The 16,487-nt window shown below is 51.5% G+C and overlaps 1 protein-coding gene across 1 annotated transcript in view; it reads left to right on the plus strand.

Moving 5' to 3' along the window:
- Positions 1-11,434, plus strand: part of col24a1 (collagen type XXIV alpha 1) — a 171,288-nt gene extending 159,854 nt beyond the window's left edge. Inside the window, exons 56-60 of the mRNA XM_078408107.1 lie at positions 2,336-2,401; positions 3,555-3,723; positions 5,705-5,814; positions 7,069-7,287; positions 9,804-11,434. Coding sequence (XP_078264233.1) covers positions 2,336-2,401; positions 3,555-3,723; positions 5,705-5,814; positions 7,069-7,287; positions 9,804-9,956 — 717 coding nt within the window. The 3' untranslated portion in view covers positions 9,957-11,434. The remainder of the gene's footprint in view (positions 1-2,335; positions 2,402-3,554; positions 3,724-5,704; positions 5,815-7,068; positions 7,288-9,803) is intronic.
- The last annotated feature ends 5,053 nt before the right edge of the window (positions 11,435-16,487 follow it).

The following is a 16,487-nucleotide window of genomic DNA, read 5'->3' on the forward strand; positions in this document are numbered from 1 at the left end:
TCATCTCTGTTCTAAATGGCCTACCCCTTATTCTTAAACTGTGGTCCCTGGTTCTGGACTCCCCCAACATTGGGAACATGTTTCCTGCCTCTAACATGTCCAACCCCTTAATAATCTTATACGTTTCGATAAGATCCTCTCTCATCCTTCTAAATTCCAGTGTATACAAGCCTAGTAGCTCCAGTCTTTCAACATATGACAGTCCCGCCATTCCGGGAATTAACCTAGTAAACCTAAGCTGCACGCCCTCAATAGCAAGAATATCCTTCCTCAAATTTGGAGACCAAAACTGCACAAAGTACTCCAGGTGCGGTCTCACTAGGGCCCTGTACAACTGCAGAAGGACCTCTTTGCTCCTATACTCAACTCCTCTTGTTATGAAGGCCAACATTCCATTGGCTTTCTTCACTGCCTGCTGTACCTGCATGCTTCCTTTCAGTGACTGATGCACTAAGACACCCAGATCACGTTGTACGTCCCCTTTTCCTAACTTGACACCATTCAGATAATAATCTGCCTTCCTATTCTTACCACCAAAGTGGATAACCTCACACTTATCTACATTAAACTGCATCTGCCATGCATCCGCCCACTCACACAACCTGTCTAAGTCACCCTGCAACCTCATAGCATCTTCCTCACAGTTCACACTGCCACCTAGCTTTGTATCATCGGCAAATTTGCTAATGGTACTTTTAATCCCTTCATCCAAGTCTTTGATGTATATTGTAAATAGCTGCGGTCCCAACACCGAGCCTTGCGGTACCCCACTGGTCACTGCCTGCCATTCTGAAAGGGACCCATTTATCCCCACTCTTTGCTTTCTGTCTGTCAACCAATTTTCTATCCATGTCAGTACCCTACCTCCAATACCATGTGCTCTAATTTTGCCCACTAATCTCCTATGTGGAACCTTGTCGAAGGCTTTCTGAAAGTCGAGGTACACCACATCCACCGGCTCTCCCCTGTCAATTTTCCTAGTTACATCCTCGGCATGGACATCCTCGGCATGGACATCCTCGGCATGGACATCCTCGGCATGGTCGGCATGGACTCGGTGGGCTGAAGGGCCTGCTTCCAGACTGAAGTTTAAAAAATAAATTAAACAAAACTAAAAATTGACATCTCCCCTCCAATTTGAAGGTTGGGGAAGATGCCCCTCGGCAAAACTAACAGCAACTCTCTCCGATTTCCACATCAGTCATTGGAACTCACGAAAGACGGCTGCTTTTCCAGCCACTCTTTATCACACAGACGGAAAAAGCTGCAGTAACTCAGCGGGTCAGGCAGCATCTCTAGAGAAAAGGAATAGGTGACGTTTTGGGTCGAGACCCTTCATCATGATGATGAATAGTCCGAAGAAGGGTCTCGACCCGAAACGTCACCTATCCATGTTCTCCAGAGATGCTGCCTGACCCGCTGAGTTACTCCAGCACTCTGTGAAACGTCACCTATCCATGTTCTCCACAGATGCTGCCTGACCCGCTGAGTTACTCCAGCACTCTGTGAAACGTCACCTATCCATGTTCTCCACAGATGCTGCCTGACCTGCTGAGTTACTCCAGCACTCTGTCCACAGTTTAAACCAGCTTCTGCAGTTCCTTCCTTCCTTCGCATTCCCGATTGACAATCTGAACAGCAGCGTAATGAAGTAAGTTATTGACCTGTGCCTCCAGCAGGTCATGACTTGTCATCTGTAGATTTATCCAAGCTCTGCTCTGCATACAAATCCACATTAGTCGGAATAGTTTACATTTGTGGGATACTGGGATTCTGTCCAAACAAGTTGTACCTGGCGGGCAAGTTCAAGTTCAAGTCACTAAACTAAACACTGTTGGTTTCTCTGACCCAACATCATGGTGAGAATATTGCCCACATTCCATAACAACAAGTTGCAATGTGGGCAGAGAGAGCAGTGATGTGCTTTAGTTTAGCTCAGTGATACAACGCCGAAACAAGCCCTTCGGCCCACCGAGTCCACACTGACCAGCGATCCCCGCACACTAACACTATCCTATACACACTAGGGATAATTTACAGTTTATATCAAGCCAATTAACCTGCAAACCTGTATGCCTTTGGAGTGTGGGAGGAAACTGAAGGTCTCAGAGAAAACCCACGCAGGTCACGGGGAGAACGTACAAACTCCGTACAGACAGCACCCGTAGTAAGGGTCGAACCCCGGTCTCTGGTGCTGTGAGGCAGCAGCTCTACCCGCTGCACCACCGTGCCACGCATTGAGATGTACCTGGGCTGAGGAGAGGTGGGTGGGTTGTTAATGGGAGAAGATATCCTTCACTGACGTGTTTTATGTTGTCTGCCCTTTGTTGTGTAGAGACACGTGGACATTAACTCAGCCATTCAAGCCTTAATTGCAAGCAATGAAGCTCTCCGGTTTGAGGTACTGCTTGTTTCCTGTGTTCCTCTAACTGTGAACGTCGTCCCTGAGGGTGGTGTCGCAGGTTGACAGGGCGGGGAAGACCTTTGGCAGCTGCCCTTCATCAGGCAGGGTACTGAGTAAAGGATGTGTAGCTGCTGGATTACACCAAAGGCAGTTTCTATCCACTGAGTGTAGGAGTTGGGACCAAAGAGAGGCACAGAGTGCTGGAGTAACTCAGCAGCTCAGGCAGCATCTCCAGAGAAAAAGGATAGGTGACGTTTCAGGTCGGGACCCTTCTACAAACCCAAAAGGTCACCATCCTTTTTCTCCAGAGGTGCTGCCTGGCCTGCTGAGTTACTCCTGCATCATCTTTGGTATAAGGAGTAGCCCTCTGTGCAGTGCCTTTTGGAGACAGTCCTTACAGTTACATCCATGCTCAGTCATTTGGTGCAGTGTCCAGCACACTGTGGCCATGGGAGATATTTAAGAGGGACCTCAGAGGGTAGTGCGTATCTACAACGAGCTGCCAGAGGAAGCTCTAGAGCAAGTACAGTTAGCCCTGGTAAACGACACTTGGACAGGTACACATCCACCACCCATGTTACGGCACCCTTGGTTCCAAAGTCTTTCTGGATTATCCATTTTGCCAGACTAACAGAGGTCACGGCCTCCGGGAGGAGTCCAAGGGTTCCGGAATGTTCCGCCCAGGCTGCCGGGTGAGGGGCCGGGATACCGGCCCACAAAAGTCGGCCTCGGGAGTCGGCTGTGGGAACGGATCTGCCGGCTCGGGCCGGGCCGGAGTTCCAGAGCCCTGGCCGCAGTGGGGCAGATTCCACCCACCGATTGGCCGCGGATGTCCCGATCAGGTCGAGGTCGGCCGCCTCACCCGGCTGAGGCACCGCATTTCCACAGGGACTTCTGGGGGGCATTTCAAGCGCACTGTCGTAATTCTGTCCGGATTAAAGGAGGTACCAGCAGTTGCCAACAAAGCAGTGGTGGAACTGCTAATGGATAGGAAGGGTTGAAAGGGAGATGAGCCAAATGCAGGCAAATGGGACTAGCCCAATGTGCCAACTGGGTCAGCACGGACAAGGTGGGCCGAAGGGCCTGTTTCCCTGTTGTGCTGCTCTGATTCAATGATACCATGACGCCTGGTCTCTTCATTGTTTGGCAGAACTACCAGAATACGGAGATTCCCTTCCTGGAGCAAGGCATAGAGATATTCAAAACCCTTCAGGATCTCAACAGCCTGATGCACGGTCTGAAGAACCCGCTGGGGACAAGAGAGCATCCGGTCCGTGTGTGCCGAGACTTGCTCCACTGCAACCACAAGCTACACGACGGTGGGTAACTCCTAGGGGTGCCAACTATCTCACTCCCAAATAAGGGACAAGGTGATGTCACCGCCCTGCGCCCCACGTGACCTCACCCAGCCAGCGTCCACGTGCTCCTGTTCCACAAATGGCGGCCGCCCGGGCCGGGAGGCGGGTTGCTACGCAACCTCTGTTATGCGGCACCTGGGGCTCCGGGCCTACACTGTCTGGGCCTATACTGTCCGGGCCTACAGTGTCCGGGCCTACAGTGTCCGGGCCTACAGTGTCCGGACCTACACTGTCCGGACCTACACTGTCCGGGCCCACACTGTCCGGACCTACAGTGTCCGGGCCTACAGACCTACAGCGTCCGGGCCTACAGTGTCCGGGCCAACAGCGCCGTCCAGGCCTACAGCGCCTCCCCGGGCATAATATGGGTCAAGGGCGGTCCCGTACGGGACAGACCAATTTAGCCCAAAATACGGGATGTCCCGGCCAATACGGGACAGTTGGCAACCCTAGTAACGTCTGCCCCTTAGACGCTTTTGCCAAAGGTTGGTGGGCCGCACTTGCAGTAATGCCTGCAGTTCTGGTCATCCCATTACAGGAAGCATGTGGAGGCTTTGCAGCGGAGGCTCGCCAGAATGCTACCTAGATAGCAACAGGGAGAGGCTCATCTCCCTCTAAACCTGGGCATTAACTATGAGGAGGTTCGTCAAACTTGGATTGTTTTCTCTGCATCGCCAGAGGTTGACAGGAGATCAGATAGAAGTATATAAAATTATAAAATTATGAGAGGCACAGAAAGGGTAGACAGTCAGAACCTTTTTCCCAAGGTGGAAATGTTGAAAACTTGAGGGCAGAGCTGTTAGATGAGAGGGGGAAAGTTTAAAGAGGACGTGGAGGGCAGTTTTTCACACAGAGGGTGGTGAGGGTCTGGGCAGTGCTGCCAGGGGTGGCGGTGAAGGCAGATACAATATGCAGGGAATGGATCACATGCAGGCAGAGGGGATTCGTTTAACGGCATCATGTTCAGCACGGACATTGTGGGTCCTGTGCTGTACTGTCCTATGTTCTATAAACAGTGTGTCTATGTACAGCCCGATGAGGTGGTGTCCAAGGAAGCAGGCCCTGCAGCAGCCTGGCGCTCACCTGGGGCAGGCCCTGCAGCAGCCTGGGGCTCGCCTGGGGCAGGCCCTGCAGCAGCCTGGGGCTTGCCTGGGGCAGGCCCTGCAGGAGCCTGGGGCTTGCCTGGGGCAGGCCCTGCAGCAGCCTGGGGCTCACATGGAGCAGGCCCTGCAGCAGCCTGGGGCTTGCCTGGGGCAGGCCCTGCAGCAGCCTGGGGCTTGCCTGGGGCAGGCACCACTTATAACTAGAGTGTGAACTTTGAAAATGATGCCAAATAATGATGCATCTTGCATGCAGGCTCAGTGGTCTGTTCTTACCACTTATGAACATGAACTTATGACCAGTTTGTTTCTTGCCCCAGTTTCCAGCCTCTAGTGTCTCTGTTAGGGTTGCCAACTTTCTAACTCCCAAATAAGGGACATAGGGTGACGTCACTGCCAGCGCCCCACGTGACCTCACCCAGCCAACGGCCACGTGACCTCACTGCCAGCGCCCCACGTGACCTCACTGCCAGCGCCCCACGTGACCTCACCCAGTCAACGGCCACGTGCTCCCGCTCCACCAATGGCGGCTGCCTGGGCCGCGAGGCGGGTTGCCAGGCAACCTCCGTTAGGTGAACACACTCGGCCCCGCTTCCCAAACACAATCCGTTAGCTTACACTGTCCGGGCCTACAGTGTTCGAGCCTACAGCGGCCCCCAGGCCCACAGTATCCGGGCCTACAGCGCCCCCTGGGCCTAATACGGGACAAGGGCGGTCCCGTATGGGACATTCAAATTATGCCCAATATACGGGATGTCCCGGCTAATACGGGACAGTTGGCAACCCTAGTCTCTGTGTGCGGGTACACATTGGCTAACGCACCTACCTTTCCATCCCCACAGACATGTATTGGATCGACCCTAACCTGGGCTGCCCTTCAGACACCATCCAGGTCTTCTGCAACTTCACCACGGGAGGGCAGACGTGCCTCCAGCCTGTCAGTGTGTCCAAGGTAATGTGGAGACAGACTCGTGTGGTGAGGCTGGACGTGGGGCGATCTGTTTCATTCTAGTGTATCGGCACGTGTACCGAGGTACAGTGAAAAGCTTTTGTGGCGTGCTAACCTGCCAGTGGAAATTACAATCGAGCCGTCCACAGTGTACAGATACATGATAAGGGAATAATGTTTAGTGCAAGATAAAGTCCGTTCAAAGATAATCAGGGTGGTGTGGGTCAGTGAGAGTGTGGCCAGGGTGGTGTGGGTCAGTGAGAGTGTGGCCAGGGTGCTGTGGGTCAGTGAGAGTGTGGCCAGGGTGGTGTGGGTCTCTGATGATGCTGGCTGCCATTTTGAGGCAGCGCCTCCTGTAGATCCCTTCGACGGTGGGAGGTCAGTACGTGTGATGGACCTTCGATGGTGGGGAGGTCAGTACGTGTGATGGACCGGGTAGTGTCCGCCTCTCTCTGTGGTCTCCTTCATTCCTAGGCACTCTGAGTTACCGAGCCAGACCGTGATGCAACCCTCCATTGCACACCTGTAGGAGTCCGACAGAGTATTCTTTCCCCAGGGTAAAGGATTCTAAAACTAGAGGGCACAGGCTTAAGGTGAGAGATTTAAGAGGGACCTCAGGGGAAACCTTTTCATTCAGATGATAATCCGTATCTGGAACAAGCTGCCAGAGGAAGCTGTGGAAAGGATGCAATCACAACTTTTAAAGGACATTTAGACAGATACGTGGATAGGAAGGGTTTAGAGGGATATGAGCCAAATGACAGTAAATGGGACTAGCCCAGAATGCATAGGGTGGGCAAGCACAAGGTGGGCTGATGGGCCTGTTTCTGTACTTTACAGCTCCGCCACTCTGTGTCTCTTTCTGCTCTCGACAACCTCAGCTGTCAGTTCTACGTCTATTAAACATCTGCAACATTCAGCGTCAGATTCAGGGACGGGTTTTTCCCGGCTGTTATCAGACAACTGAACCATCTTACTGTAACCAGAGAGCAGTCCTGACCTCCCATCTACCTCATTGGAGACACTCGGACTATCTTTGATCGGACTTTACTGGCTTTACCTTGCACTAAACGTTATTCCCTTATCACACTGTGGACGGCTCGATTGTAATCATGTATTGTCTTTCCGCTGCCTGGTTATCCCGCAACAGAAGCTTTTCACTGTCCCTCGGTACACGGGACCATAAACTGAACTGAAGTGATTGTTTGCTCGGAGAATTTTGTTTCTTCATCTCGACCATTTCCTCCCGTTCTGCAGTTGGACTTTGGAATCGGGATGGTGCAGATGAATTTCCTGCACTTGTTGAGCTTGGAGGCTGTACAGACCATCACGATCCACTGCCTGGATTTCCCTGTCTGGGCTGACCCCTCCAACAGCAATCCCTACGCTAGGGCCTTGCAGTTCAGAGGCTGGAACGGACAAGTATTCAAAGCAAACACGCTGCTTCAGCCAAAGGTTACCAAGGATGGCTGCAAGGTGAGCTCTCACACGTGTGCAAGGTGAGCTCTCCCACGTGTGTGCAAGGTGAGCTCACACGTGTGTGCAAGGTGAGCTCTCCCACGTGTGTGCAAGGTGAGCTCTCACACATGTGTGCAAGGTGAGCTCTCACACGTGTGTGCAAGAACAACAGAAAACATAAAGTGCTGGACTTACGTGATATACAAGTCTTAGACTTGAGTCTTTAGAATTTAGTGATACAGCGTGGAAACAGGCCCTTTGGCCCGATCAAGTCCGTGCTGACCAGCGATCCCCGCACACTAGTCAAGTTAAGTCAAGTCAATTTTATTTGTATAGCACATTTAAAAACAACCCACGTTGACCAAAGTGCTGTACATGAGTTCAGGTACTAAGAAACGAACATACAATGGCACACAAACATAACAGCACATACATAAACAGTTCACAGCGCCTCCTCAATGAGCCTCAAACGCTAGGGAGTAGAAATAGGTTTTGAGCCTGGACTTAAAGGAGTCGATGGAGGGGGCAGTTCTGATGGGGAGAGGGATGCTGTTCCACAGTCTCGGAGCTGCAACCGCAAAAGTGCGGTCACCCCTGAGCTTAAGCCTAGACCACGGGATAGTGAGTAGCCCCAAGTCGGCCGACCTGAGGGACCTGGAGATAGAGAGGGGGGTTAGAAGATTTTTGATATGGGGGGGAGCCCGTTTAGGGCTTTGTATGTGAATAGGAGCAGCTTGAAGTTGATTCTGTACCGTACTGGGAGCCAGTGGAGAGAGGCCAGAATCGGGGTGATGTGGTCCCTTTTACGGGTACCCGTCAGGAGTCTCGCTGCGGCGTTTTGGACCAATTGCAGGCGGGACAGGGATGATTGGCTGATCCCAGTGTATAGGGAGTTGCAGTAGTCTAGGCGAGAGGAAATGAATGTGTGGATGATTTTTTCAATGTCGTCAAATTGGAGGAATGGTTTGATATTAGCTATGGTACGAAGCTGGAAGAAACTGGCTTTTACCACAGCGTTGACTTGCTTGTCAAACTTTAATGCAGAGTCACTAGCACTAACCTACACACTGGGGGCAATTTACAGTTTACTGAAGACAATTAACCTACAAACCTGCACGTCTTTGGAGTGTGGGAGGAAACCGGAGCACCCGGAGAAAACCCATGGGATCACAGGGAGAACGTACAAACTCAATACAGACAGCACCCGTGGTCGGGATGGAACCCGGGTCTCCAGCGATGTGAGGCTAGCAACTCTACTACCACCAGTCTTTGCCTCGATCCAATTGTAATAAATGCACATTCAACACCACTGCAGAAACATGCTCTGTCATTCTGCAATGTTTTACCTTCCTCCAACGTGCCATCTGACCGTCATTGTTCCCCCTGTGACCTTTCTGACCCAGTGTAATGTGTAAGCATTAGTCACCATGACAGTGGGTGTATGGAACAAACTGCCGGAGGAGGTAGTTGAGGCAGAGACTATCATAACATTGAAGAGGCATTTACATGCGTACATGGATAGGACAGGTTTACAGGGATATGGGCCAAATGCAGGCAGGTAGATGGGGCATTTTGGGCCGAAGGGCCTGTTTCCACACTGTAAGACTATGACTCTAAATATTAGAGGGCACAGCTTTAAAGTGAAAGGGGCAAAGTTGAAGGGAGATGTGCAGTGCATCTTTATTCACACAGAGGGGGGTGGGGGCCTGGAACGTGCTGCTAGGGGTGGTGGTGGAGGTGGAGGCAGATACCAGTGTGTTTGAAAAGCTTTGGATAGGCACATGGATATGCAGGAATGGAGGGATATGGGTTATGCACAGATAGATGTGATTAGGGGTGCCAACTTCCTCACTCCCAAATAAGGGACAAGGTGACATCACCGCCCCACGAGACGCCACCCAGCCAGCGGCCACGTGCTCCCGCTCCAACAATGGCCGGGCCGGGCAGGACTAAAGATGTGTAGGTTTGTAAGTTAATCGGCCTCTGTAAATTGTCCCTAGCGTATAGGATAGTGTTAGTGTATGAGGTGATCACTGATCAGTGCCGACTTGGTTTCACTTTGTCACTCTCACTCTAATGCAATGCCCACTAATATTTGATATTTCCACACTATTTCACTGAGGGTGGCAAGGTGGCACAGCAGGTAGAGCTGCTGCCTTACAGCGGCAGAGACCCGGGTTTGATCCTGACTATGGGTGCTGTCTATACGGAGTTTGTACGTTCTCCTAGTGACCGCGTGGGCTTTCTCCGGGTGCTCTGGTTTCCTCCCGCACTCCAAAGATGTACAGGTTTGTACGTTACTTGGCTTCAGTAAAAGATTGTCAATTGTCTCTTGTGTGTAGGTATAGTATGCAGGGATGTCTGGTAGGCATGGACTCGGTGGGCCGAATGGCCTGTTTTCGCAATGTATCTCAAACTAAAGCAAACATTTCATGTTGCAGGCAGGTTTGCAGCATCTGCAGTCCCTGTGAATAATAAGATGGTGTGTTGTGGGCGTGCGGGGAATGATGGCCTGTGTTTTGTTTTGTCGGCAGGTTCAGGATGGGACGTGGCACCAGACACGGTTTGTGTTCCACACCCAGGTGGTGAGCCAGTTACCCATAGTGGAGCTGCAGCCCCTGCCCACCCCCCTGCCCACCCCCACCGCCCGCTACCACGTCGAAATCGGACCCGTCTGCTTTCTGTGAGCAGGCGCTCAGCACGGGTCCGCCTCCAGAACTCTGCCAGGGATCTGCTTCCAAAAGCTAGCTGAAGGTTTTGAAGGAATTACCTCTGATGACTGTGAAAAATACAGGAACGATTTCCTTTGTCATGAAAAGTCACGGTTCTAATAGCGAACCTAACGTCTCAGGTAGAATGCATGGATGGCCCGGTACCTGGGGGTTGCAGTCAGTGTGAATGCAAGCTTGGAAACGCTCGATACACTGTGTGTCTGTGATACACTGTGCCCTGCCTACGCCTGGCCAAAACTAGAGGGAAAGGCAACTTCTTTGGGGATATTTAGATTGTGACTTTGCATCTGTGCCAACTGCAAGCCCAAGACGTCAACGGCTGGCGTTGGAGAGATGCTGCTCTTTCAATGTTCCAACAGCAGAGGTCTCGGTGACTAAGGCCTCAGAACCTCTTGTCCACAAGAGGCCACTACCTCCAATACGTTGCCACTTGTGTTGGTCAGGGGAGAGTTGGTGGTGTGCCCGCTGCCTTGGCAAGGCCATGGCTTGGTGCTTGCTCGACGTTGTGGACCTCTGTACACAAGGGTGCAGCCAATCCCAGGGAGACACCAGCCGGGCCCCAGCAGTAGCCACTGGTATTGCCACTGCCCTGGCAAGACCCCAACAACCCGCGACAAGATTGCAGCCATTGGGCAAGCATCCCTCGCTGGATCCAATGGCGGTGGAAGCTGGTGAACAACATGGTGTTGGAGGTGACAGACATCAGATCATCAGGCCTTCCACCAAGGCCCAGCCTGCCTGTGGTCTCCACTCATCATCTCCCTCTGATGGAGCCTCTATCCCACCGGGTTCGTCCGTGTGCCGCCCCGACCAGACCGGTGCCGGAGGGTGATGGGTGACCGGAGGTGGGGGGCTGTGGAGGGGGGTGTTGGTGCTGCCGTTACCCCGTTACACTGACCCTCAGCATCTCTCCGGGTTGGTCAAGACAAGCTGCGGCTGGAATTCTGCAGCTGGACATTGATGACAAAGCACTAGCCTGGCCCTCGCCCCCAACCAAGGGGGACCAGGGTCTGGAGCAGCAGAACTATTGGCCAGCCATGTCTCCAAGGTTCCTGCACCTCCACACCTGTTGATAACGAGCTGACCATTCAACACAGATCTTGAGAATGTTCTTTTTTTTCCCCCCAAAGTGTATGTACTGGCTACATTCAATAATTTCTGTTTTAAAAGTACTTATTTGGACTTTGAGAGTTGTACAGCACAGAAACGGGCCCATCGGCCCATACCAAAGGTCTGTTTTACCTCCACAAACATTATTTATATGAACGTGTAATTATAATGAATCTCTCCCCAGTTTGTGGATGTGCTGTATAGATTGGTACAAAATGCATAGTATTTGTAGATAGACGCCAATGCTTGACTAGTGGAAGGAATATAATAGAACGATTGCTTGCTAATCACTTGTGAGGATGCAGCTTGCTCCTACGTATTAAATCACAATCAACAACATCCAGGGAAACAAGACTCGTGCATGATTTGTGTCTTTGATGGACCAGGCAAGTTTCAATCGATTTATCAATCACACGCTTTCTTTTATAAGAATGATTTAACATTGCATATTAGAAACATAGAAAATAGGTGCAGGAGGAGGCCATTTGGCCCTTTGAACCAGCACCGCCATTCATTGTGAACATGGCTGATCATCTACAATCAGTAACCCGTGCCTGCCTTCTCCCCATATCCCTTGATTCCACTAGCCCCTAGAGCTCTATCTAACTCTCTTTTAAATACATCCAGTGAATTGGCCCCCACTGCCCTCTGTGGCAGAGAATTCCACAAATTCACAACTCTCTGGGTGAAAAAGGTTTTCTCATCTCAGTTTTAAATGGCCTCCCCTTTATTCTTAGACTGTGGCCCCTGGTTCTGGACTTCCCCAACATTGGGAATTTTTTTCCTGCATCTAGCTTGTCCAGTCCTTTTATAATTTTACACGTTTCTATAAGATCCCCTCTCATCCTTCTAAATTCCAGTGAATACAAGCCCAGTCTATCCAATCTTTCCACATATGACAGTCCTGCCATCCCAGGGATTAACCTCGTGAACCTACGATGCACTGCCTCAATAGCAAGGATGTCCTTCCACAAATTAGGAGACCAAAACTGCACACAATACTCCAGAAGTGGTCTCACCAGGGCCCTGTACAGCTGCAGATGGACCTCTTTACTCCTGTACTCAAATCCTCTCGTTATGAAGGCCGACATGCTTCGTTAGCTTTCTTCACTATTGTTACGGCACAAAGGACACAGAGTCACACGGCACAGACAGGCCCTTCGGCCCAACGTGTCCATGCCGACCAAGGTGTCCCATCTACACTAGTCCCACCTGCCTCAACTATCTCCTCTGGCAGCTTATTCCATACTCCCACCACCCACTGGGGGAAACAGTTGCTCCTCAGATTCCTATTAAATATTTCCCCTCGTCATAAGTTCTAGGAGGAGAATTAAGCCATTCGGCCCATCAAGTCTACTCTGCAATTCAATCATCTATCTCCCTCTCAACCCCATTCTCCTGCCTTCTCCCCATTACCCCTGGCACCCATATTAATCAAGAATTCTTACCTTAAACCTATGTTCTCTAGTTTTTGATTTCCCCTTCCCTGGTGAAAGACATTCACCCTATCTATTCCTCTGATGATCTTATACACCTCTATAAGATCATACCTCATCCTCCTGTGCTCCAAGGAATAAAGTCCGAGGCTACTCAACCTCTCCCTATAGCTCAGGCCCTTGAATCTTGGCAGCATCCTTGTAAATCTTAGTTTAGTTTAAAGATACAGCGCGCGAACAGGCCCTTCAGCCCAACGAGTCTGCGCCAGCCAGCGATCCCCGCACACTTACACCATCCTACATACACTAGGGACAATTTTAATTTATACCAAGCCAATTAACCTGCAAACCTGCACGTCTTTGGAGTGAGGGAGGAAACTGAAGATCCTCAAAACCCATGCAGGTCACGGGGAGAAGGTACAAACTCTGTACAGACAGCACCCGTAGTCAGGATCGAACCTAAGTCTCTGGCGCTGTGAGGCAGCAGCTCTACCGCTGTGCCACCCTCTCTACACTCTTTGCAGATTGATTACATCTTCCTATTGAAAAGAAAATTCCTTGACATCACCTATTCTGGGGTGAAGAACACCTATGTAGACCCAATTATTCACAGATGCTGCCTGACCCACTAAGTTACTCCAGCATTTTGTGTCTATCTTGGGACCAGTTTGGTTCGGCAACTTGGTTGGCATGGATGTCTTGGGCTGAAGGGCCTGTTTCCATGCTCTGTAGCTCTATAACTCTGGAAGGATATGGAGTAATGCAGGCAAATGGGATTGGCTTGGTCAGCATGGATGTGTTGTGTGGTGGGGCCTGTTTCCATGCTCTGCAGCTCTTAGTAACTTGAACTAAACAAAGGTTTAGTTTTTCTAAACCTTTCCTGTGCAAGTACCTGTCCTAGTGTCTGTTATTCTGTACTGAGGTGTATTTCTCTGCACTGCCTGCCGTATGGTCTGATTGTACTCGTGTGCAGTGTGATCACAAGATAGAGAAGAGTGTGTAGGAAGGAACTGCAGGTGCTGGTTTACACTGAAGATAGACACAAAATGCTGGAGTAACTCAGCGGGTCAGGCAGCATCTGTGGAGAAAAAGGATGGGTAACGTTTCACAGGGTGCTGGAGTAACTCAGCGGCACAGGCAGCATCTCTGGAGAACATGGATAGATTTAGATTTAGAGACACATAGTCAATCAATAGTCAATAGTCAATAGTGGTTTATTTGTTACATACACATAAATGTGTAGTGAAATGAAACATTACCCGCAGTTGAACAATAAGACCAATAAGAATAATCAATAAAAATGCAATAACACATACAATCACAACTAACACCAAACAAAAGAACCATCCATCACAGTGAGTCTCCTCCAGTCCCTCCTCACTGTGATGGAAGGCCAAAATGTCTTTTCTCTTCCCTGCCGTCTTCTCCCGAGGTCAGGCTGTTGAACTTGCCACGTCGGGGCGGTCGGGTCTCCCGACATTGGAGCGCCACGCCGGCTGGTGAAAGGTCCACGGCCTATTTCAGGCCGCGCCGGACGGTGAGAGGTCCGTGGCGGGCCGACCCAAGCCCCGCGATTCGGGGCGGGCGAACACGCTGCCTCTGCCGGAGCTCCAGATGTCGGCCCCCATCCAGGGGTCTGCGGGCTTCCGCCATCCACGCGGCCCGCGCCGGAGCCTCCGGAGTCGAGTCGCAGCTGCTCCCGCAGCATCCGCAGGCAGCCAGTGCCGCAGGTGGTGAGTCCGGGCCGCGGGCTCTGCAAACCAGAGCCCCAGGTGGTCCCAGGTGCATGGCCGGTGGTAGGCCGCAACGGGAACGGAGACACGACACAGAAACAAAGGTCGCATCTCCGTTCGGGAGAGAGAATTTTTTACAGTTCCCGTTCCCTCCCACCCCCCCCCCCCCCCCCCCACATAACATACAAACACTACACCATATTCATACAAAATTCATACAAAAACAACAAAAAACACAAAAGACAGACGGACTGCAGGCAAGCCGCAGCTGCGACGGCAGCGCTGGCACCAGCATAGGTGACGTTTCACAGAGTGCTGGAGTAACTCAGCGGGTCAGGCAGCATCTGTGGAGAACATGGATAGGTGACGTTTCACAGAGTGCTGGAGTAACTCAGCGGGTCAGACAGCATCTTTGGAGAACATGGATGGGTGACGTTTCAGGTCGGGACCCTTCATCAGACTGAATAAGGATCTGAAGAAGTCCAGGTGCATTGGGTCACAGATCAGATGGATGCTCTTTGCAGTGACTTTAATGTTTGAGTAACTTGGGCAAGAGCTACGGGCTGTCTTGTAGAAAGGAACAGCAGATGCTGATTTATACCGAGGATAGGCACAAAGTGCTGGAGTAACTCAGCGGGACAGGCAGCATCTCTGGAGAGATGGGGCGTCGTTTCGGGTCAGTCTGAAGGGTCTTCTCTCCAGAGATGCTGCCTGTCCCGCAGAGTTACTCCAGCATTTTGTGTCTATCTTTGGTGTAAACTAGCATCTGCAATTCCTTCCTAAACACTCTTCTTCTCTATCCTGACACCTAATACCCCAGCATCCTGGTAAATCGAGGACCAGAGGACATAGGTTTATGATGAAGGGGAAAAGATATAATAGGAATCTGAGGGGTAAGTTTTTCCACACAAAAGGTGGTGTGTGTATGGACCGAGCTACCGGATGAGGTAGTTGAGGCAGGGAAGATCACAACGTTTAAGAAACAGACAGGTACATGGATAGGACAGATTTGGAAGAATATTGGCCAAGCGCAGGCAGGTGGGACTAGTGTAGCTGGGGCATGTTGGCCAGTGTGGGCAAGTTGGGCTGAAGGGCCAATTTCCAAACAGTATCACTCTGAGTCTATGACACCGTGTGTCTGTTTACATTGTACACCAGAACAATCAGACTATACAATAGGCAGTGCACAGAGATAGAGCAGAGATACACAGAGCGAGAGACAGGGAGACACAGAGAGAGAGAGAGAGAGGGAGACACACAGACAGACACACACACAGAGACACACACACAGACACAGAGAGACACACACACAGACACAGAGAGACACACACAGACACAGAGAGACACACACACAGACAGACAGACAGACAGAGGGAGAGCTGGAGCGGCAGCGGGAGAGGCGGCGGCTGTATGTGTGTGGTGTGGGGGGGGTGGGGCAAAGATACTAGAGGAACAAGATAGACCACTCGGCCCTAAAAACCGTAGTACATCACGGTATGGCGAGTCCGAAAACTTGTTGGTTGTAGAAGAAGTTTATTGCAGCCGCAATATTCGAATACAGAGTTAAACAACAAGGTAAAGGACAACCATCAAAAACTTACTGTCTTCTTCGAAGACTTCGCCAAACTCTACATTTCGGGCGCCAAAAGCGCACATGACCACGCTGGCCAATCAGCGATGTCGCTCTCTGCACCAATCCCCATGGTCGCGTTCACACGTGACCTCGCTGGCCAATCTGAGGGTTCGACGACCCGGACCATTCTCTATGGTCGCTACATGACCCCCCCCAGAACCCGAGGTACGGAACCTAGCAGGGAGCCGGATTTCGCGACCATAACGAGTACGGAGAGGGGCAGCCTGAACCACAGGAGCCGGGGGTTCCGGACTTGGAGGAACTGCCGGAACGGGGGGTCCTGGAGGAACTACCGGAACGGGGGGTCCTGGAGGAACTGCCGGAACGGGGGGTCCTGGAGGAACTGCCGGAACGGGGGGTCCTGGACTGAGCGGAACTAACGGAGGTCGGCCTCTCCTAGGGGTTTGGCCGACCAGGACTGGTTGATCCGGATCCAAGTGTGCAGGTTTGAGCCGGGACACCGAGACGAGCTCACTCTTGCCGCACATGTCTAAGGTGAAGGTAGCCGTTCCCTTACGCAAAACCCGGAACGGCCCTTGATAGACCCTCTGCAACGGGGCGCGATGGGAATCTT

This window comes from Rhinoraja longicauda, chromosome 11, assembly GCF_053455715.1.
Source record: "Rhinoraja longicauda isolate Sanriku21f chromosome 11, sRhiLon1.1, whole genome shotgun sequence".
Lineage (NCBI taxonomy): Eukaryota > Metazoa > Chordata > Chondrichthyes > Rajiformes > Arhynchobatidae > Rhinoraja > Rhinoraja longicauda.